Source organism: Aquarana catesbeiana, linkage group LG04 (assembly GCF_042186555.1).
Source record: "Aquarana catesbeiana isolate 2022-GZ linkage group LG04, ASM4218655v1, whole genome shotgun sequence".
Classification (NCBI taxonomy): domain Eukaryota; kingdom Metazoa; phylum Chordata; class Amphibia; order Anura; family Ranidae; genus Aquarana; species Aquarana catesbeiana.
In genome coordinates this window covers 372,013,994-372,037,275 of record NC_133327.1, presented here as the reverse complement: position 1 = coordinate 372,037,275, position 23,282 = coordinate 372,013,994, and the positions used below count along the sequence as shown (strand labels likewise).

Below are 23,282 nucleotides of genomic sequence, written 5' to 3'. Positions count from 1 at the left end.
ATAGATTTTAGCTATTCCATTTGTTTCTATTAGCAACCCATCTAATCTGTATTCGACAACATTCTTACAGAAGGTAGTGAAACAGAATATTAGACATTTTAAGTGGGCTCTCCAATGGTATTAAAGATGTTAGGTGAAATTTCACACCATATTGTTACACGCTGAGAAATCACCTCTAAAGTCAAAGACTTTAATAAGGCTAGAGAAAACGTAATTAGGTCAAGTCACTATGCCAGTAATATGTTCCTGGCAAGTTACCCAGGAGCAATTCTTAAGTTGATTGTAAATTAAGCACTTACTTGTAGCTGCGCATATAAATCTTCCCATCCACTGCTGTGAAATGCAATATATGCTCCAAGCCTGCCAGTCGTATACCAGACACCGTGGGTCCTCTAAAGAAGTCTATAAAATAAAACAGCATTACTTCAGCCAGTACAACCTGATTTCAACATTATAAACACTTCAAAATTCAAAAATAATGTAGCAATACCTAGTCTGGATAATATCCAAGAATATCAAAGTGTTTTCAAAAGCATAATTTATAAGACATCCATGTAGGGTCAAATTTTTTCCCCTTTTGAATTGAAAAATTACCTATCAGGAGGTTTTTCAGGCGCTTGTAATCCTCATTCATTTCAAATGCATCTCCAGCAAATATCAGTAGAGGCTTGGTGGCTTCAGGACATTTGCAGTTCTGTAACACAAAAATATGGAAAATACTTTGTCTCTGGCCTCATACTTAAATTAAAGTTTCATTTTTACAAATATTATTACCTCAATAAAAAGTGTCTCAAATCCAACATCTTTCCTGTACGTTGTCATTTTGTACTTGTACATAATGGATATCAAAATCTTACTTGAAAATGGTAGCAACTACCTACTCGCGCACGTGAAAAATTAATTGGGGAGCTGCACGTTATAATAATAATAATAAAAAAGCAAAAAGGTAATTAACAAGTTAATTACAAACCGCGCTCCTTTTAAAGTGCAAAATCACTGTTGTGAAAACAATCGTGAAAATGTTGAAATAATATCAGTGATAATGTCTACCAGCTGAATTAAACACTAAATCATCATAGTGAAAAATTACTAAATAGTAGAAATAATCAAAATATACAGGGTGAAAAATTAAAATTAAAGGAAAAGTCCACAGATATCAATGTGTTCAAAAATTGATGATGAATCAACCATAAATCAAATGTTCAAATAATGATAAAACTGAACTTCTGAGTGCATAAGGCTTCTAAGCAAATCTTTCTTGGGTTCAGCAGAGCATCGAATAACAATATTCGGTCACCATCACCGGCCACACAGCCTACTCACCAGATGGAGGTGACTCCCATTACAGGAGTCAAACACGCTTTTGGGAACAACCAACAGAGCTTCTCGCGGTCACAGCTAAGTGCAGATGCTGGAACTCAGGTGCTGGACCTCCAGGTGTCTTGATTAGCACTGAGGCTACTTGGATGCATGCAACCGGACTTCCCAAGATGGGTCACAAAGACCATAGATGTTAAGAATGTGGAAAAAATGGATAAAAAACTCCCATGGTGAAGTAAGCCAAATTATTTAATAGGCAAAAAACGGGCTTAGAACCACATTACCCACATAAGGGTTCATGCAGGCAAACAAACAAACAAAAAAGCAGGAAAAATCAAGCTACGAGCGGAAGCGGCGTGTCACGTTCGTTTACGTCCGACCGTTTTCGTCAGTGCGTTCTGACGTCATCAGGGATCGCACGAACGGGCACGCCGCCTCCTTAAATACACATCGCCATTAAAGGCGTCCAATCCGGTGACTTCTCATCTACCAAGGAATTAGACCAGAATTAAAATTCACTGCCATCTTGTGGCCGAAAAGCAAATTACCATGAAAAAATTTTGAGGAATTACAACGACATCCAAACTGCCATCTTGTGGATAGATGCCAGATTGCACAATTAAGTCAGATGCCATTAAAGTTAAAGTAAACAATGAATAAAATAAAATTAAAAATAGAATAAATTAAAAACTGATAAAAGATTTTTTAATTAAAAAGAATACAAAGAGATGAAACCGAAATGTACAGCCCCTTCACAATCTGAAAGGACAGGAAACCAAATAATCAATAATTGGACAGATAGCAGTTTAAATCAATATCAACATTGACACCTGCCGGAGTGAGTGTGTCCAATCGGTAAATCCATTCCGTTTCGTTTTTTGATATTTTCTGAACCATATTTCCTCCCCTCCAATCAGCATCCAGCTTGTCAATCCCAAAAAATCTGGTCAAGCTAGGATCCTGTTGGTGGTAGATTCTAAAATGGTTAGAGAGACTGTGTTTGGGGAAAGCGTTTTTAATATTTGTGAGGTGTTCATTGATACGTGTGCAGAGATTTCTTTTAGTACGCCCAATGTACTGTAACCCACATGGGCAAACAATAAGGTACGTGACAAAAATGGACTTGCAGGTAATAAACTTGTCTATTTTATATTCTTTACCTGTGCTGAAAGATGTGAAGTGTTCTACTTTCCTCACATTATTTCTAGTCAATTTGCAGGCTTTACACTTCCTGCAATAGAAGAACCCTTTTACATTCAAGAAAGTGGGAGCCCTCTTGGGAGGATTTAAAACATTCAGGGCTAGTTTGTTCCATAGATTCGGTGCACGCCGATAAATAAACCTAGGACGTTCTGGTAGGAAGCTGGACAGAGTCCTATCCCCCAGCAGAACCGGCCAGTGTTTTAAGAAGATTTTTTCGACACTTTTGTAGTCCCAATTGAAGCTAGTAAGAAAAGGAACATAATCAAATTCACATTTCTCTTTAGTGTTATCTTTCAGAAGTTGGTCCCTTTGAGAAGTTATCTTTAGTGTTACTAAAGAGAAATGTGAATTGGATTATGTTCCTTTTCTTACTAGCTTCAATAGGGACTACAAAAGTGTCGAAAAAATCTTCTTAAAACACTGTCCGGTTCTGCTGGGGGATAGGACTCTTTGTATTCTTTTTTATTAAAAAATCTTTTATCAGTTTTTAATTTAATTCTATTTTTAATTTTATTTTATTCATTGTTTACTTTAACTTTAATTAATGACATCTGACTTAATTGTGCAATCTGGCATCTATCCACAAGATGGCAGTTTGGATGTCGTTGTGATTCCTCAACATTTTTTCATGGTAATTTGCTTTTCGGCCACAAGATGGCAGTGAATATTAATTCTGGTCTAATTCCTTGGTAGATGAGAAGTCACCGGATTGGATGCCTTTAATGGCGATGTGTATTTAAGGAGGCGGCGTGCCCGTTCGTGCGATCCCTGATGACGTCAGAACGCACTGACGAAACCAGTCGGACGTAAACAAACGTGACACGCCACTTCCGCTCGTAACTTGATTTTTCCTGCTTTTTTGTTTGTTTGTTTGCCTGCATGAACCCTTATGTGGGTAATGTGGTTTTAAGCCCGTTTTTTGCCTATTAAATAATTTGGCTTACTTCACCATGGGAGTTTTTCATCCATTTTTTTCACATTCTTAACATCTATGGTCTTTGTGACCCATCTTGGGAAGTCCGGTTGCATGCATCCAAGTAGCCTCAGTGCTAATCAAGACACCTGGAGGTCCAGCACCCGAGTTCCAGCATCTGCACTTAGCTGTGACCGCGAGAAGCTCTGTTGGTTGTTCCCAAAAGCGTGTTTGACTCCTGTAATGGGAGTCACCTCCATCTGGTGAGTAGGCTGTGTGGCTGATGATGGTGACTGAATACTGTTATTCGATGCTCTGCTGAACCCAAGAAAGATTTGCCTAGAAGCCTTATGCACTCAGAAGTTCCGTTTTATCATTATTTGAACATTTGATTTATGGTTGATTCATCATCAATTTTTGAACACATTGATATCTGTGGACTTTTCCTTTAATTTTTAATTTTAATTTTTCACCCTGTATATTTTGATTATTTCTACTATTTAGTAATTTTTCACTATGATGATTTAGTGTTTAATTCAGCTGGTAGACATTATCACTGATATTATTTCAACATTTTCACAATTGTTTTCACAACAGAGTCATTTTGCACTTGCACTTTAAAAGGAGCGCGGTTTGTAATTAACTTGTTAATTACCTTTTTGATCAAAATCTTACTATGAGAATAAAACGCAAAATCATCAGAGAAATGTTGGAAGCGGTTATCCAAACTATTATGCACCAGAGTGATATGTTGAGCATAAGGGCTCAAACACATGTATGGATTTGGGTGTACACCAGAATTTTGTATTTTCAAGCCTGGGAGTCCACAGGTCTTGGTGTGCAAACTGATTGGGTCCAAGGCCCCTATTCTAAAACTGTATGAGTGTAACCACTAGGATGTGTAGCCACGCTCTGTCAGCTTGTCATTGATTTGTACAGGTTGATAGCCACAGCTGTATGCCAAAACCTGTGATTCCTGGGTGCAAAAATATGCTGAATTCTGGCTGTGTAAGCACAAAAGCATCCACATGCTTGAGCACTACTTGTGGCTTTAGCCCATGGACACTAGATTTAGTCTTATGTAATGTACACATTATAGGATTTTCTGACAACAAAACCGTGGATTTATTTACGACGGATGTTGGCTGAAACTTGTCTTGCATACACACGGTCGCACAAATGTCGGAAATTCCGAACGTCAAGAACGCGGTGAGGTACAACACGTACGGCGAGCCGAGAAAAATTAAGTTCAATAGACAGTGCGGCTCTTCTGCTTGATTCCGATCATGCGTGGAATTTTTTGCGTCGGAATTATGCAGGACACAGTGAAGCATAGTTGAGGTTCTTGCAAGTTGGGGCTGCATTTCTGAAAATGTAGTTGGAGATTTGGTCAGGATCAATGCTGTGAAATAAAGGCAGATACTTATCCATCCTGCCATACCATTAGGGAGGCGTATAACATTCTGCAGCAGAGCAACCACCCCAAACATACAGCCAATATCATTAAGAATTATCTTCAGCATAAAGAACAAGAAGTCCAGAAAATGATGATTTGGCCCCCACAGAACCCTGATCTCAACATCATGGAGTCTGTCTGGGATTACATGAAGAGACAGAAGGATTTGAGGCAGCCTACACAGGAGATCTGAGATCACTTCTCCAAGGTGTTTGGAACAACCTACCTGCAAAGTTCCTTAAAAAACTGTGTGCAAATGTACCTAGAAGAATTGATGCTGTTTTGAAGGCAAAGAGGGGTCACACCAAATACTGATTTGATTTGGATTTGTCTTTGTCCATTTACTTTTACTTTTTGTTAATTGATAAAAATAAACTATTAAATAAATACTTCTATTTCTGAAAGCATTCTTAATTTCCAGCATTTTTTTACACCTGCCTAAAACTTTTGCACAGATTTTATATTATATATAAATATTTTTTTTACATACATCGTAAATCTATGTACCTTAAACTCCTTCAAGGACACATATTTTTCCATTCCTAGCTCAACCATATCCAGCACATGGAAATCATACATGCGACCTAGTAAGCAAAAAAAAAGTGATTCACACAGGAAAAATAATAAACTAATTCTATACAGACGCAGAGCTTTCCAATTTACATAGTTACATAGTAAGGTTGAATAAAGACACCAGTCCATCCAGTTCAACCTGAGTGAGGGTGCATTTCTACAATTGTCCCTATCCCTGTACATTGTGTCTCATTAAGATGCTCATCTATTATATATATATATATATATATATATATATATATATTTTTTTTTTTTTATTTAAGGTTTATTTAAGGTATATATAGCCATGGACAGAAGCCAAGTAACCTACCAGCATGTCTTTGGAGTGTGGGAGGAAACCGGAGTACCCGGAGGAAACCCACGCAGGCACAGGGAGAACATGCAAACTCCAGGCAGGTAGTGTTGTGGTTGGGATTCGAACCAGCGACCCTTTTTACTGCTAGGTGAGAGTGCTACACACTACAGCACTGTGCCGCCTTAAAAAAGTGTTTACCAAAAAAATTACACTTAACACATCAGGTGGTAAAACATTAAAATGGAACTTCACTTTCTCAAACAACAATATTTGGATCTGGGGGCTCCCAGATCCTGATAAGCTACCTCCCACACCCCCACAATCACTGGACCAGGGTTGTGGGGAAGGGTTCCTCTTAAAATTCAAACCAGACCAAAGGGCCTGGTGTACTATTTGAGGGGGACCCAACACATTTTTTGTGGCGTGGGTCCCTTTTCAAAATCCATACCAAACCCAAAGGACCTGGTATGGATTAAGGGTGAGAACCCGCATGCCACTTTTTTTTTTTTTTTTTAAATAGGTAAGAATTCCCTGCTGACAACAGGGATGTTGTTAGGATGCTTACGGTGCCGGCTCCTTAACAACCGATGACTCATCCTTGCTGCTGACAGCAGAGATGAGTCAAATTTGTATTTTCAATAAAGTGGAACTAAACCCACCAACACACATTCAAGGCACACCATGAATTAAAACTGTTAGTTACCAGTGTGCTTGTGTCAGCCTTCAACTAAACTGTCAAGCCATCAAATGGCTGGTGTCATAGTGATCACATGTGCAGCACCATAGCAACTGCAGATCAAACAAAGGCTAAGACGGCAGCTTCCTTGACTGTAAAAGATATGAGAGTTTAGTTCTGCTTTAAAATGCAGACAGGGACAGTAGACCAACAATGATAGCAGCTTTTAGTAAATAGCTTGTCATCTATAATATAAAAAAAAAAAAAAAAAGTGTGGCACAACCCATTACCAAGTCATAAAGCCATAGAGTATGAGGACTTGCAGCTGGTAAAGTATGGACACATACAGTTTAACCCCTTCCCGCCGAGAATACGCAGATGTGCGTACTCTGCTTTCCGGGGTTATACCGGGATAATGCCTGCAGCTGCAGGCATGATCCCAGTACTGTTGTTTAGAGCTGGCGATCGGCTATCCAGATATAACAACCAATGCGGCTAAAAGCCACTCGGCTGTTATACCGGAGGAGTGGGAGGGGAGGACCCCCCTCCCGCCGCTCTTACCGGGCCTCCCGTTCCAATGGGAAAAGTGGCAGTCTGAATCCTTATAGAAGCAATATCCCCCCTTAGGCAATATCTCACCAAACATGAAATCCTTACTGCAGAAGATGCCTAAAATTTCACTTGTTTCTTAGTGCTGATGTTTAAGATAATCAGTGAGTCAATCACACAAGCAGGAAATTATATTTTTGGGGTGTTCTGCACACCAACAAAATGTCAAGAGGCTGCATTCAATTTTTTGACTGCTTTAACCTCTTGCTGACCCGCTCACAGTAGATGTACTGCGAGTGGGCGGCAAAGCCAGGCACCTCAATGTACTCGTATGTCGTGGTGTACTTTCTGGTTTGATGGCATGCACGTGCCCCCTGCTGTGATTGGACACAATGATAATGGCTGAAATCTGCTAACTGGCTGTGATCACAGCACAGAGTTCTACATTTACAAACACAAAATTCTGTGCACAGATAGTTTCTTCTACCTGGAATCAACTCTGATTTCAGGTAGAAAAAGCAAAACAGATGATGTTAGTAAAAGCAGCACACATTACTTGTTAGGTACACAGTTAACCCCTTGATTGCCCCTAGATGTTAAGCCTTTCCCAGCCAGGGGCATTAGTACAGTATTATCACTGTATTAGTGCCACTAGCGACATCAGTTAGTGTCCCTCCCAGCCAGTGTCAGTTAGCGCTAGATTGTCCACCACACTATCACAGTGTCATTATAAATCGCTGATCATCGCAATTACCAGTATAGTATCTATACGATCAGTATCTTTATCACGATCAGAACTATACTAGTGTCCCCAAAAATGCAGTTTGGATTTTACAAAAGACATAGCAGAATACATTTTGGCCTAAATTTATGAATAAACTTGATTATATTTAACAGAAAGTAGAAACTATTGGTTTTTTTTTTAAATTTTCTGTATTTTTCATTTATATAATTTAAAAAAGCCCAGTGGTGTTCAAATACCACCAAAAGAAAGCTCTATTTGTGTGGGAAAAAAAAATAAGTAGTAGCAGTACTGAATTAGTAGCACAGTGCTGAATTGCAAAAAATACCCTGGTCATGAAGGAGGCAAAGCCTTCTGGAGGTCAAGTGCTTAAACAACTATAGCGGTTTCAGATTGAAATGCAAAGATAATTTTTAGGAGCAATAAATTACAAAATGGTTTCAGTGGCAATTTTATACGCTATATTATTTTTTTTAATGAAGATTTCCCTTCAGTTACTGTCACAGCGCCAACAGTTTTACTAGAAAATAAGAGATGAAAAATCAGAAACAGTTTTTAGAAATTGTTTGATTTACATAGCAACAAGCTTTTCATTTTCCCTTTGATTTTATTTTGTACTTGTTCATACATCTTTTTATTGACTCCATAAACCCTTGTATCTTACTTACGTAAACAGCTTACACATTTATGGATAGATGTTCTACAGCTGTAACCCTGCATTATTGCTGTATTACTTGAACATAATATCTTTTGATACTTTTACAGTAAATATACCACACAACGAAATAATAAAATCACTTCCAAATAAAAAACAAATACTGGGGAGAACAATATATAACCTCACCAAAGATCAGGTTGTTAGGGCGTTTCTTGTTATGGGAACCAAACACAAACAGTGAGCAGTCTGATTTCTTCGAGAAAAATTCCTAATGCATACACAATAGCAGAAGAACACAATTACTTCATTATCAGAGAGGAAAATATATTTTTTCTTTGTCAGTCTTTCTTGTTCACCTAAACTACTCGCAGCAACCAGTAGACTGCGTGATTGATAACTGCTGTGGTGTTCTGAAGATAATAAAAAAAAAAAAAAGGGAAGGATGGTGAACAGGTGACTGAATTTATCTGCTTTATTGCCCTGGGGTCACATTGCACTAAAGTTCACTCAAACATTTCCCAATATTTACAGTAGAGCGTTAGCTGGCCTTACTTTTGGCAGTATATGTATACTGGGTATGAGTATTACCCGTGTGCAGGACAGAGGTGAGACTAACCAAGTGGCAAACTAATTTTTAACCACTTTACAACTACTTAACACGTGTGCGGCAGCAAAAGGGTGTGTTTTAATGCCTACTTCTCCACACTTACAGAGGGTAAAATACGGTAAGTATTGAACACGTCACCATTTTTCTAGATAAAAATATTTCTAAAGGTGCTATTGACATTAAATTTTCACCACATATCGGTAACAACCCATGCAATCCATACATATAAAGAAACAAAAACAAATAAGTTCAGAAATAAAGTTGTGTAATAAAATGGAATGACACAGGGAATAAGCATTGAACACAAAGAAAGGAAGGTGCAAAAAGGCACAGAAATCCAGGACACCGGCAGAAATCTATCAGTAATTAGAAAGCAACCCTGCCTCTTGTCAGGGCAAATTAATATCAGCTGGTTCGGTCTCAACTGATGGAATATAAAAAAGGTGTCACACAAGAAACATCTCATGATGGGTAAAAGCAAAGAGCTCTCTCAAGACATTCTCAACATTATTGTTGCAAAACATACTAATGGCATTTGTTACAGAAGGATTTCTAAACTTCCGAATGTTCCAGTGAGCAATCCAGAAGTGGAAAGAACATCATTTCACCATAAACCGCCTACAACCAGGTTCTCCTCGCAAGATTTCTGACAGAGGAGTGAAAAGAATTTTTAGAAGAGTTGTCCAAGAGCCACTTGTGGAGAGCTTCAGAAAGATCTGGATTTATAGATGGGAACAGATATTGTAAACTGTGTCTGACCTACTCACTATACTATGCTAGATGGGAGATACTGCTGAAATGAAAGTCGGAGGAACCCCCTACTCATGCTTCTTGACAAAGCTCGGTGAACTCAGTGCTGCCCCTGTACAGACTCACATATGAAAGCAGACAATGCCCGGGGAATTTAGCTAAAGTGTGGTCATGGAGAAATGCTTGTGGCTAATACCTGGGTCCCCCCCCCACCAGTACTGATGGATGGATCATCCTCTGGTTGTCCCCCCCACCTGGTCCTTCTCTCCCCCCTCTACCCACTCTCCCCCGACCCTCCTCTCTTTCACGCTGCCCGTTCCTAGTTAACTGCTATGTCCGAAGGTATACGAGATGATACAGTGATGGGTTGGGAATACTTACCAAAGATGGATAGGGGTTTGACACACCTGGGATTAATACTGTCAGATGGGAGGTGAATCCCTGTAGGAAAGTAAACTATTGATGCCTATACCTGTATGCTACAAACTGATTGTACTGTAATTGTCTAATAAATTTCAGTTAGCGTGTTCAATACTTTTTCCCTGTGTCATTCCATTTTATTACACATAACTTCATTTCTGGATTTATTTGTTTTGGTTTCTTTGTATGCGTGGATTGTATGGTTTGTTGCCGACATGTTGTGAAAATGTAATGTCAATAGCACCTTTAGAGATATATTTACCTAGAAAAATGGTGACGTGTTCAAAACTTATTTTACCCGCTGTATGTGTGCTGGGTGGCCAATGTTTATGTGCTGACAGAGTGCTCACTGTACGCCCCCAGCACAAAGACTGAGCTGTCATAGGACTGGCTTACGATCATGGGACCACTGACTGTAGTCACATTGTCACTGATCCTTCCCACCCTCAGGTGTTCATAAATGTTTAAAGGGAGGGCAGAAAAGGGTTAAATTTAATCACTCGTAAACTTTGACACATGCTTTTTTCTCTTGGATTCTGATAAGCTAGAATGACAAAAGTGCATTTAAAAAAGCTCACATCCCATACATTTACATATTTTTCTAAAAATTACCACTGATGTCTGATCTTCAAACGGTCTTGTCATATTTTTCCTAAACAAAACATGGTAAGAGATTAGATAATTGAAACAGAGAAGACCTATATTATAATCAAACATAGAAAAGGCAAGGCTTCAATCTTCAGCCTTGTTGGCCAGCAAGGCACTCTGGCGAGCTAAGGGCAATATGGAAAATTGTTATCAAATACTTACCGTGATTTTCCTTTCCTGGCCTATCCTCACGTCAGCACACAATGTCCTGTGCTGACGTGATAGGCCAGAAAAGTATTATCCCTACACAGCAAAGAACGTAACCTCAAATGGGACACAGTGGGGAAGATTTACTAAAACTGGTGCACACAGAACCTGGTGCTGTTGTGCAGAGTAATCAATCAGCTTCTAGGTTTTATTGTCAAAGCTTAATTGAAAAGGCTGAAGTTAGAAGTTGGTTGGTTAACATTCACAGCTGCAGCAGATTCTGTGTGTGCCAGTTTTAGTAAATCTCCCCCAGTGTGAGCTTTTATAGACAGGAGAGGTGGTGCCTGTTCTTAGGTACTACTTTTAGAGTGGAGAAACTGTCAAATTCAACTAAAATTTAAAAATTATGAAAAAATAAAATTACCCACTTACCCCTAGCCCTAATACTTTCAATACATTGGAACAAGTCTGCTGAAAGTGAAGTGGGCATTCCTAAGGTGCATGCATGTTCCAATGATTCAGAGATTATTGAAGCCGTTGAATCAGCATGACAGACACTATATTTTTTAATAGAGCAGGTCAGTAGAGCAGTTATGCATATTTCCTTCAGTACAGTGTCTACTATGGCAGAGAGTGGAAAGATCTGACACTGAAGATTCTGGTGGCCATTTCAGAGATCAAGCAATGTTTTGATAAAGTGCTGGGTCTACCAGAGGGCTGGTATGCATGGGAAAATATAGGTGCCCATTACCAGAAGCCCAGAGAAGAGAGATACTGTGCAGATACTAAACGATATCCTTTATCCTCCAAAAATAATCCATGCACATCCACTACTTAACCACTTACCGTCCAGCAAGGTATCTGTATGTCGCTGGAATTTTGGTGGTTATACCGGGATGATGCCGGCAGCTGCAGGAATCACCCTGGTATCGTTTTTTAGAACCGGCATTTGGCTCTCTTGTAATAGCAATTGGAGTGGCTCACTAGATGTCCCCCCCTCCCACAGGTCTCTGGAGCGCTCCTGTCCCACTGGCAGACCCGAGCGACCAGCCAGCATGTCCACCGGCTGGCCAGTATCGGATGTTCGTAATAGTAACCGGGAAGCGATGACATGACATGACTTCCGGTTCACATGGAAACCATCGGCGCCATTTTTCGAAAATCAAAAGTATTCAGAAACACCGATCTTGGTGTTTTTGAATGCTTAAAAAACAAAACAAAAGTTAAAGCAACAGTATAAATAAGTAATTAAAATAAATGGTTTTTTAACCGCTTGCCGACCAGCCGCTGCAGTTGTACTGCTGCAGTATGACTTGGCTGTGCAAATCGCCGGTATATTACGTCTGTAGCATAAACAGCAACTAGGCGGCGCATGTGCCCCTCGAGCTGATGCGAGTACCCGGCGGCGATCGCCGCCAGGCTCCTGCGATTGCTCGGGGCACACGGAGAACCGGGAGCTGTGTGTGTAAACACACAGTTTCCGATTCTCTGAGGGTTGAAATGACAGATCGTCTGTTCATACAGAGTATGAACAGCGATCTGTTAGTTTCCCTGCACAGTCCCATCCCCCTTCAGTTAGAACACACAATAGGACACACATTAACCCCTTCCCTGCCCCCTAGTGGTTAAACCCTTCACTGCCAGTGACATTTTTACAGTAATCAATGCTTTTTATTAGCACTGATCGCTGTATTAATGCCAATGGTCCCTAAAATGTGTCAAAATTGTCTGACGTGTCCACCATAATGTCGCAGTCACGATAAAAATCGCTGATCGCCGCCATTACTAGTAAAAAAAAAAAAAAAATTAATAAAAAAGCCATAAAACTATCCCCTATTGTGTAGACGCTATAACTTTTGCGCAAACCAATCAATATACGCTTATTGCGATTTTTTTTTTACCAAAAATATGTAGAAGAATACGTATCGGCCTAAATTGAGGGAAAAAAAAGTTCCTTTTTATATTTTTTGGGGATATTTAATATAGCAAAAAAGTAAAAAATAATGCGTTTTTTTCAAAATTGTCACTGTTTTTTGGTTATAGCGCAAAAAATAAAAACAGCAGATCAAATACCACCAAAAGAAAGATCTATTTGTGGGAAAAAAAAGGACATCAATTTTGTTTAGGAGACACGTCGCACGACTGCGCAACTGTCAGTTAAAGCGATGCAGTGCCAAATCGCAAAAAGTGCTCTGCTCTTTGGCCAGCCAAACGGTCCGGGGCTTAAGCGGTTAAAGTGCCCCCGTCCTCCCTTGCTTTCGCACAAAGGCGAACGCGCGCTTTGGCCCCGCGCGCATGCAAACAGTGATCGTATCACTTTGAACGTCAGATCATGGGCAGTAATTCTAGTACCAGACCTCCTCTGTAAATCTAAAGTGGTAACCTGTAAATACTTTTAAAATGCCGGCTATGGATAGTAAAATTTACGTTATTTGTCTCTGTTGCACGGGTGTGCGCAATTTTAAAGCATGACATGTTTGGTATTGATTTACTCAGCGTAACTTCATCTTTTATCTTATACAAAAAAAAATGTGTTATTAATTGTGTTTTTTTTTGCAACTTTTTTTGCACTTTCAAAAAAGTTTTTTTTCTCAAGTCGTCTTCCAGGGCAGCACCCTGAGAGATGACTAGTCCCACCTGACAGGAAACACGTCTATACGATCAGAAAGCACCTTCTGAAGGACGTATTTATGGTAACGATAGACTTGAAGGATGCCTATCTTCACGTCCCTATTTTTCCAGAGCACCAGGCCTTTCTAAGGTTAATGATCCCCTCAGAGCAGGGAGTACAGCACTGGCAGTTCTCTTCCCTACCCTTTGGACTGGCAGCCAGTTCAAGAGTGTTTACAAAGATCCTGGCAGAGGTGGTTGCATTCCTTCATCTCCAAGGGGTAGCGCTGATCCCCTATCTCGGTGACATACTGGTTTACAAACAGAGTCAATATCTCCTTCTCTCCGACCTGGCCAAGGTAGTGAGTACCTTGGAGTCCCTGGGGTGGATTATCAGCCAGGAGAAATCCTCGCTGGTTCCTGCCCAGACCAAGGTAGAGGGCCTCACTGCAGCAGTAGCATCCCTTCTAAACTTAGAAGAGGTCTCTTACAGAAGGGTCACGAGCGTTTGCGGGCTCAAGACATCCTGCATCACCATGGTCCCATGGGCTCAGCTCCATTCGAAGACCCTCAGCAATTCCTCCTATCCTCCTGGGAAGGGAAGAGAGGAATGCTGGACAACAGGGTTCCCATTCCAGAAAGGGTGAAGAAGTCTCTGCAGTGGTGGCTCAATCCTCAGAGGTTGCAGGAGGGCCACCTTTGGGCCCAACTCCAATCCCTCAGAGTAACAACAGATGCAAGCGGTTGGGGGACTAACTTACAGGAACTTCGACTCTGGTTCCAGGAGAGCGGGTTCAGAGGTGGGGTAGACGCGCTGGCCCAAGTCTGGGACTTCCACTTGGCATATGCCTTTCCACCTTAGTTCTGATCCCAAGGATACTGCAGAAGCTGAGTCTCTCAGAGGGCAGACTGATTCTGATCGCCCCTTGGTGGCCCAAGAGGACCTGGTTCCCTTCCCTGGGAAATTGGCCCATAGCTCCCCCTCAGCACCTTCCAGGGCGGCGGGCCCAGTCTGCCACCCAGATTCCAGCTTCTTCAGGCTGACAGCTTGGCTCTTAAAAGGGAGAGCCTGTAAAAAAGGGGATGTTCTGAGAGAGTAATCAACACCCTTCTTTTAAGCAGGAAGCCAAATATCAGGCGTATTTACACCAAGGTCTGAGGAGTCTTCTCGCACTGGTGCCAGGCGAAGGGGACTTCCCAACAAGAGATCCCAGCCATCCTGGTCTTTCTCCAGGATGGCGAGGATCAGGGGTTGGTGACCAAGATACTTAAGGTTCAGGTCGCAGCCTTGTCCACTTTTTTGGACAGGAGGTTGGCTCTGGACCCCTTTATTAAAAGATTCTTGTCAGCCAGAGATAGACTGTCCCCAGTGCAGATGAGCAAGTTTCCGCCTTGGGACCTTACGCTAGTCTTGGAAGCTCTAACCAGGGCATCATTTGAGCAGTTAACGTCTTAGTCCTCTTAAGTTGCTTACACTAAAGACAGCCTTCCGGTTGGTGGTGACAACGGCCAGGAGGATAGGCGACATCCAGGCTCCTTCAATAAAAGAGCCCTTTTCTCTATTATTTGATGACAGGGTTGTACTCAGGCAGGACCCCCTGTACCTTCCGAAGGTAGCCTCAAGGTTCCATAGAACTCAAGAGATTGTCCTTCCTTCATTTTGTACCAATCCTCAGAATGAGAGAGAAAGTTCATTGAGAGAGAAACTTTCATTGTTTAGATGTCAGACATTGTCTGTTGGCTTATTTAGAATGAGTAAGAGAGTTTAGAAGGTCCAACCAATTATTAGTTAGTTTTTCTGGCCAGAAGAAATGTCAGCAAGCGTCTAAAGCATCCATAGCAAGATGGATCAAGCAGACTATTATTTTAGCCTATGATCAGGCTGGTAGGGCAGCCCCGAATAACCTTAAAGCACATTCCACTCAGTCTCTGGCGATCTCTTGGGCAGAAAGGGCCGGAGCATCAGTGGAGCAAATATGCAGACCAGCTGCATGGACAAGCCAGAGCACCTTCCTGAGACACTACAGGGTGGAGTGACTGTCATCTCTTGATCTGGCATTTGGTAGGAAGGTCCTACAAGCTGTTGTCCCGCCCTAAGGTAGGCCTGAGCTACTTCTTGCTCTTCTCTCAGGGTGCTGTCCTGGAAGTCGACTTGAGAAAATGACCAGTTACACTTACCGGTAATGGTGTTTCTTGGAAGTCTTCCAGGACGGCAGGCCTACTTCACACCCGCTCTTTTGGTATGTTGGTTTTGTATGGAGTTTTGAGGTATTTCACTCTCGTTCACTGGTGTGGGTCAATACTTTTTCACAACTGAGGAGCACAGGGAGGGGTGGGGGTTTTAACCTCTTTGTTGATTGTGTTTCCTGTCAGGTGGGACCAGTCATCTCTCAGGGTGCCATCCTGGAAGACTTCCCAGAAACAACGTTACCGGTAAGTGTAACTGGTATTTTTTTTCCCAAAAAATTCCATTTGAAAAAACGCTGCGCAAATACCATGTGACATAAAAAAAAATTACAAAACCCACCAATTTATTCTCTAGGCCCTCTGCTTTGAAAAAATATATATAATGTTTAGGGGTTCTAAGTAAATTTCTATCAAAAAATACTGATTTTTACATATAAACAAAATGTGCCAGAAAAGACCCGATCTGGAAGTAGTTAATGGCTGTGTAATCCATTTAAAAAAATATTTTACTGTGGTTTTTCTGCCTCCTTGTAACATCTTCCGTGAGTTCCCAAACCACTCCTCTCCCCCCTTACTTCTGTTGGTTTGGAATAAGCAGCATGCGTACACACACACACACACACACACACACACACACACACACACACACACACACACACACACACGCAAAAGAACATTCCTACATACCATAGAGAAAGGAATTTGGAGATTTGAAGGAGGCTGAGAGCAATAGAAGGTACTTTTGTGAAGAATACATACATCAATAAAAATTTTTGTTTTTAAACCCAGTTTAGCTACACAGCAGCTAACATGTATATTAACTCACAATGAAAGTGTGAAGTTGGGGCTTAGTAGCATACTACTTGAAATCGCCAGAGCTTTGCCTGCCAGAGTGTCTGTGACAGGAGGATTTGAAAGGTACAGTGGGGCAAAAAAGTATTTAGTCAGCCACCAATTGTGCAAGTTCTCCCACTTAAAAAGATGAGAGGCCTGTAATTGTCATCATAGGTATACCTCAACTATGAGAGCCAAAATGTGGAAACAAATCCAGACAATCACATTGTCTGATTTTTGAAAGAATATATTTGCAAATTATGGTGGAAAATAAGTATTTGGTCAATATCAAAAGTTCATCTCAATACTTTGTTATACTGTATATCCTTTGTTGGCAATGACAGAAGTCAAACGTTTTCTGTAAGTCTTTACAAGGTTGTCACGCACTGTTGCTGGTATGTTGGCCCATTCCTCCATTCAGATCTCCTCTAGAGCAGTGATGTTTTGGGGCTGTCGCTGGGCAACAGGGACTTTCAACTCCCTCCAAAGGTTTTCTATGGGGTTGAGATCTGGAGACTGGCTAGGCCACTCCAGGACCTTAAAATGCTTCTGACGAAGCCACTCCTTCGTTACCTGGGCAGTGTGTTTGGGATCATTGTCATACTGAAAGACCCAGCCACGTTTCATCTTCAATGCCCTTGCTGTTGGGAGGAGGTTTGCACTCAAAATCTCACGATACGTGGCCCCATTCATTCTTTCATGTACAGGGATCAGTCGTCCTGTTCCTTTTGCAGCGAAACAGCCCCAAAGCATGATGTTGCCACCCCCATGCTTCACAGTAGGTATGGTGTTCTTTGGTTGCAACTCAGCATTCTCTCTCCTCCAAACACGACGAGTTGTGTTTCTACCAACTTTGGTTTCATCTGACCATATGACATTCTCCCAATCCTCTTCTGGATCATCCAAATGCTCTCTAGCAAACCTCAGACGGGCCCGGACATGTACTGGCTTAAGCAGGGGGACACATCTGGCACTGCAGGATCTGAGTCCCTGGCGGCGTAGTGTGTTACTGATGGTAGCCTTTTTTACTTGGTCCCAGCTCTCTGCAGGTCATTCACTAGGTCCCCCCGCGTGGTTCTGGAATTTTTGCTCACCGTTCGTGTGATCATTTTGACCCCACGGGGTAAGATCTTGCGTGGAGCCCCAGATCGAGGGAGATTATCAGTGGTCTTGTATGTCTTCCGTTTTCTAATTATTGCTCCCACAGTTGATTTCTTCACACCAAGTTGCTTGCCTATTGCAGATTCAGTCTTCCCAGCCTGGTGCAGGTCTACAATTTTGTTTCCTTCGACAGCTCTTTGGTCTTCACCATAGTGGAGTTTCGAGTGTGACTGTTTGAGGTTGTGGACAGGTGTCTTTTATACTGATAACAAGTTCAAACAGGAGCCATTAATACAGGTAATGAGTGGAGGACAGAGGAGCCTCTTAAATAAGAAGATACAGGTCTGTTAGAGTCATAAATCTTGCTTGTTTGTAGGTGACCAAATACTTATTTTCCACCATAATTTGCAAATAAATTCTTTCAAAAATCAGACAATGTGATTGTCCGGATTTGTTTCCACATTTTGTCTCTCATAGTTGAGGTATACCTATGATGACAATTACAGGCCTCTCTCATCTTTTTAAGTGGGAGAACTTGCACAATCGGTGGCTGACTAAATACTTTTTTCCCCCACTGTATGTACAGGTGCTACAAAAGCAAATGTTTGCTTTTGGATTTATTACAGCTTTAAACATTTCAACACCCGGCCCTATTCTGACACTTCTCACATATATGTAAAAAAAACATATTTATTTGCTAGAAAATTACTTACATTATATATTTTTTAAGCAGAGATTCTAGAGAATAAAATGATAGGTGTTGCAGATTTTTATGTGGCATGGTATTTTTAATGCAATTTAAAAAAAAAAAAAATACACTTTAGTGAGTTTTAATGCACAAAAACACAAAAAAATAACCACTTTTTTGGTTAAATATAAAAGATGATGTCACACTGAGTAAATAGATACCCAACATGTCACGTGTTAGAATTTAATTTTATTTATTTTATTTTTAAACGGTCTCTAAGTTTACTATCACAAGGGAAAAGCATGGACAGTGGTTGGTACTCATTACTGAGATATATCGGGTTTATTAGACCTCAGATGTCTGCTCTGCCCTTAAAAGCATCTGATCAAACCAAGATCCTTGGTCGTCTCTATGGTAAGCCGACGGAACCGCCGACTTCAGTCATGGGCTCCCTGGAGGCACAGGAGAGCCTGTGAAGGCAGAGCAGGAGAGTATAAGGATCCCCTTCTGCTGGCTGTAAAAGCAATCAGGTGGCTTTTTAGCTCTCAAATTGCTTTTACATTTTTCAGCAAGACCAGATAAAACAAACTATACTGGGGTCATGACTGCAGCTATGGCTCCGGTATATGGTAGGTTCTTTTAGGAAAAGGGGTTAAGACACCCAAAACTATATATTTTCTGAAAACTGTAAATAAAGTGAATAAAATACCATATATACTCGATTATAAGCCAAGTTTTTCAGCCCATTTTTTTGGCTGAAAAAACCCACCTCGGCTTATACGCGAGTGAGTTAAAATAAAGTCCGAAATGGAGGAGAAAAAGGGGCGGGGCCGTGCCGCTGGCCGATTGTGAATCATCGGCCCGGCGCCCCTCCCTCCCATGCTGTTTCAGATTGCCGCGCAGCCAGCCGCATGTCCTGCCTCCTCTCATGACAGACGGCACAGTGATCATTGTGCCGTGTGTCATAGGAGGTGGGAAATCGTTACAGCGGCTGCACGGCGATTCAGAGCCAGCTCTCCTCTCCCTGCAATCAGCGCAGCGCCACTCTCTCCCAGCTGAGCCACGACACATGCCTGAGGGCCAGAATGGAGCCTCCACTGTTTCCACTGGGAACCCCGATCTTCAGCAACCCTGCAAAGGCAAAAATGCGAATGGATACCTCTGCAGTCAGCCATGAGGTGAGTCTCAGTACTGCAATAACCTCTTCTCTGCCGATACAAAACCCTCAGCCTGACTCCATAGCTGCCTTCCCCACTGTGGGACAACTCATCTCATTACCAGGCACTGGTAGGCTGTACCTGATGGGCACTGGCAGGCTGCATGTCATGGGCACTGATAGGCTGTACATGATGGGCACTGGAAGGCTGCATGTCATGGGCACTAATAGGCTGTACATGATTGGCACTGGCAGGCTGCTTGTCATGGGCACTAATAGACTGTACATGATGGGCACTGGCAGGCTGCATTTCATGGGCACTTTTGAAATTTACCAGAAGCTGCTGCATTTCCCACCCTCGGCTTACAATCTAGTCAATAGGTATATTTTATATATTATTTTATATATTTTGAATATGAACTTACCAGTGATTTACACTTTTTAGTCAGGTTGTCGTTCCCTTCCCATGATGAACATTTTTATCTCAGCTAGAATGACTTCCCTCGGCTTATATTCGGATCGACTTATACTCGAGTATATACAGTAGTGGTAGTCACATTTTATGTCACATGATAGTAGCACAATGGTTTATCAAGCACAAAATTTTCATAAAAAGGGAAAATTACAGCGGAACCCAGAAGAGATGTAATACACATCACTTCTGAGTTCTTACTAGGTTAACCACTTGCTTACTGGGCACTTATACCACCTTCTTGACCAGGCCAATTTTCATTTTTGTCGCGGTTATCAAGCAGTTAAGGGAGGTCAGCAAATTGGATGTTTCCTGGGATCCAGGAATGGGAGCACCGAGCCAGGAAACATAATTCGGGGGTGTGTGTACAGCCACAAATCGCTTTCACCTGACAGTTGTCAATCGACTTGTCAGATTTGCACACACAGTGTATGGCTTACGTCGGTGGCAGCAAACCCAGAAGCTGAGATTTAGAAATTTTTTCAGAACAGAAACTAATTTAAAAAAAAAGTCAGGTTTAACTAAAAAAAAAATACTTACTTTTTATATAAGACACATGATGGTTTTTTTAATGCATGCTAAAAGAAAAAAAAAGGCAACAAAGTTATTACACATAATAAACCAGGTATATTAACGATTAACTGTTTAAAACAGCATAGAGCTGGGCGATTTTCCCTAAAAAAAGAATCTGTGATTTTTTTTAAAAAAAAAAACCTTGATTCACGTTTCGAATCAAGTTTTTTTTTTATTTTTTTATGGACACCGCGTTGGTCCTGGGGAGCTGCAGGCAGGAGTTTTTAGGCGAGGCCGCGGCTTCGGCCTAGTCCGCGGAAGGTATCTTGGAAACTGGAGCCAATTAATACTCAGGACTTAATTTTCATTTATTAGTGACCCAATTCTGGTAAAATGTAGCTACTTTCATTTCCGAGGCTTTCTCCTTGTAGACCAGTGCTATAGGAGGTAAAATTCAACTTAGTGACAGTACTGAAGAACTCAAAATTCAATGGCGTTACAGTACTGACATTACCTTTAATTATTTAACAGCTATAGAGCTACATAAACTAAATGAAACCTAATTGTCAAGGTAATTTTGAGGGGAAAAAACAGTAACAATGTAAGATTTTAAGATAATTGCTTTGACAACCTAAAATTGAATTTACCATACTTACCAGATCCTTTAAAGCTTGTGTTACAGTATTGCTAGCATTGCCCCCTTTAATAAGCATAGTATTTTTGTCATTTTCAGAAAGTTTGGGTCCCCTCTGTTCCAAGAACCTCTTGGCCCTCCTCGTCTTGGGCTTTCTGAAACAGAAACAGGAGTATCAGCAAAAAATACCTTCACCTTAAACCTGTTCAAACACTCCTTTAACCTTTTCAATGCAAAAGCAATGTTTTTCATTTTTTTGCATAGAAGTTAACATATTTTTGGCCCTCAGGATTACCTAAAAACACCAAAACATTATTACAGTTTTTGGAAGGCAGATAGAGTAAAACCATTGTAGTTTTGAATTTACCTGTATATGTTGTATTGCGCTACTGCTTATGAAACCTATATTTTTTTTATATACACTATAATTAATTTTAATATACACAAACACAAAATATTTTTGTAAAATATAAAAGATGAGATTGTGGTAAGTAAATAGATACCAAACATATCAAGTCTAAAAATTATGTAAATCTAGAAAATGGAGACAGGTCATCGGTTTAGAGTTAACCATGAGCAATGGCCCCAGAATCAAATATCTCACTTTGGCATGCGCTCTGATACCCAATATGTGTTATGCAATTCTTGTTTAACCCCTTACCCACTGGACACTTAAACCTCCTTCCTAAGCAGACCAATTTTCAGCTTTCAGTGCTCTCATATTTTGAATGACAATTACTCAGACATACAACACTGTACCCATATGAAATTTTTGTCCTTTTTTACACAAATAAAGCCTTCTTTTGGTGGTAAGCACCACTGGGTTTTTTTTTTTTGCGCTATAAATTAAAAACTCCACTCTACAAATACCCCCCCTCCTACACTCCACAAATACCCCCCCTCCTACACTCCACAAATACCCCCCCTCCTACACTCCACAAATACCCCCCCTCCTACACTCCACAAATCCCCCCCCCCCTACACTCCACAAATACCCCCCCTCCTACACTCCACAAATACCCCCCCTCCTACACTCTACAAATACCCCCCCCTCCTACACACTCTACAAATACCCCCCCCTACACACTCTACAAATACCCCCCCCCTACACACTCTACAAATACCCCCCCCTACACACTCTACAAATACCCCCCCTACACAAATACCCCCTCAGCCTCAGTTTGATGGCTCCTGTCAGGTCCTGGCTCAACACAGGGCACCCCAAGAACTCCACATTCTCCCGCCCTGAGGTGACATCAGGATCCTGGATCCGGGGCTCTGGTCTATTATCAGTGCCTAGGTGGGTTGGGCAATGGGCGGATCCTCCCTCAGCTCTGTTCTCTCTCTGCTCTCCTGTGCGGTGTCTGTAGCCAGCCGGGCTGCAGCAGCATGCGGCGAAAAGGACACAGGAGACGGAGAGATAAAGCTCTTAAGCCCGGCACTCCCCCTACTGTCCGTGGGTCGGTACTTTGAGACCCCCAACTTAAAGACTAAACCTTTTTCTGACACTTGTTGCTTACAAGTTAAAATCAGTATTTTTTGCTAGAAAATTACTTGGAACCCCCAAACATTATATATTTTATTTTTTAGCAGAGACCCTAGAGAATAAAATGGCGGTTGTTGCGATATTTTATGTCACACTGTATTTGCACAGCAGCCTTTCAAACACAATTTTTTTTAAAAAACATACACTTTAATGAATAAAAAAAAAAAAAACTAAACAGTAAAGTTAGCCCATTTTTTTTTGTATAATGTGAAATATGAAGTTTCACCACGAGAATCGTGATCTTTACTCTAAGCAAAAAAATTGTGATTCTCATTTTAGCCAGAATCGTGCAGTTCTAACTGCTACATATCTTTGGTAAAAAGAACCCAAATCAGTGTATATTATTTGGTCTTTGTGAAAGTTATAGAATGTAAAAGCTATGGTGCCACTCACTAAAAAATTGATCACACCTGATGTACTGACAGCCTCATTTCTCGAGACTAACAAGCCAGGACAGTACAAATTCCCCCCAAATGACCTGAACTGAACCGGACATGCGTCGGTATATTTACAAGTAGTCGCTCCATCATTTGACGGACCGATCACGTAGTAAAGGGCCACTGTCATTGGCCTCATACCCCGAT

The 23,282-nt window shown here is 41.2% G+C and overlaps 1 protein-coding gene across 1 annotated transcript in view; it reads right to left on the bottom strand.

The window, feature by feature from the left end:
- RPF2 (ribosome production factor 2 homolog) overlaps nucleotides 1-23,282 on the bottom strand; it is a 45,034-nt gene that overhangs the window by 18,112 nt on the left and 3,640 nt on the right. Inside the window, exons 2-8 of the mRNA XM_073627088.1 lie at nucleotides 21,175-21,307; nucleotides 20,546-20,583; nucleotides 10,775-10,814; nucleotides 8,572-8,653; nucleotides 5,400-5,476; nucleotides 595-694; nucleotides 300-402 (exon numbers count right to left, since the gene is read on the bottom strand). Of these exons, the coding sequence (XP_073483189.1) occupies nucleotides 300-402; nucleotides 595-694; nucleotides 5,400-5,476; nucleotides 8,572-8,653; nucleotides 10,775-10,814; nucleotides 20,546-20,583; nucleotides 21,175-21,307 (573 nt within the window). The remainder of the gene's footprint in view (nucleotides 1-299; nucleotides 403-594; nucleotides 695-5,399; nucleotides 5,477-8,571; nucleotides 8,654-10,774; nucleotides 10,815-20,545; nucleotides 20,584-21,174; nucleotides 21,308-23,282) is intronic.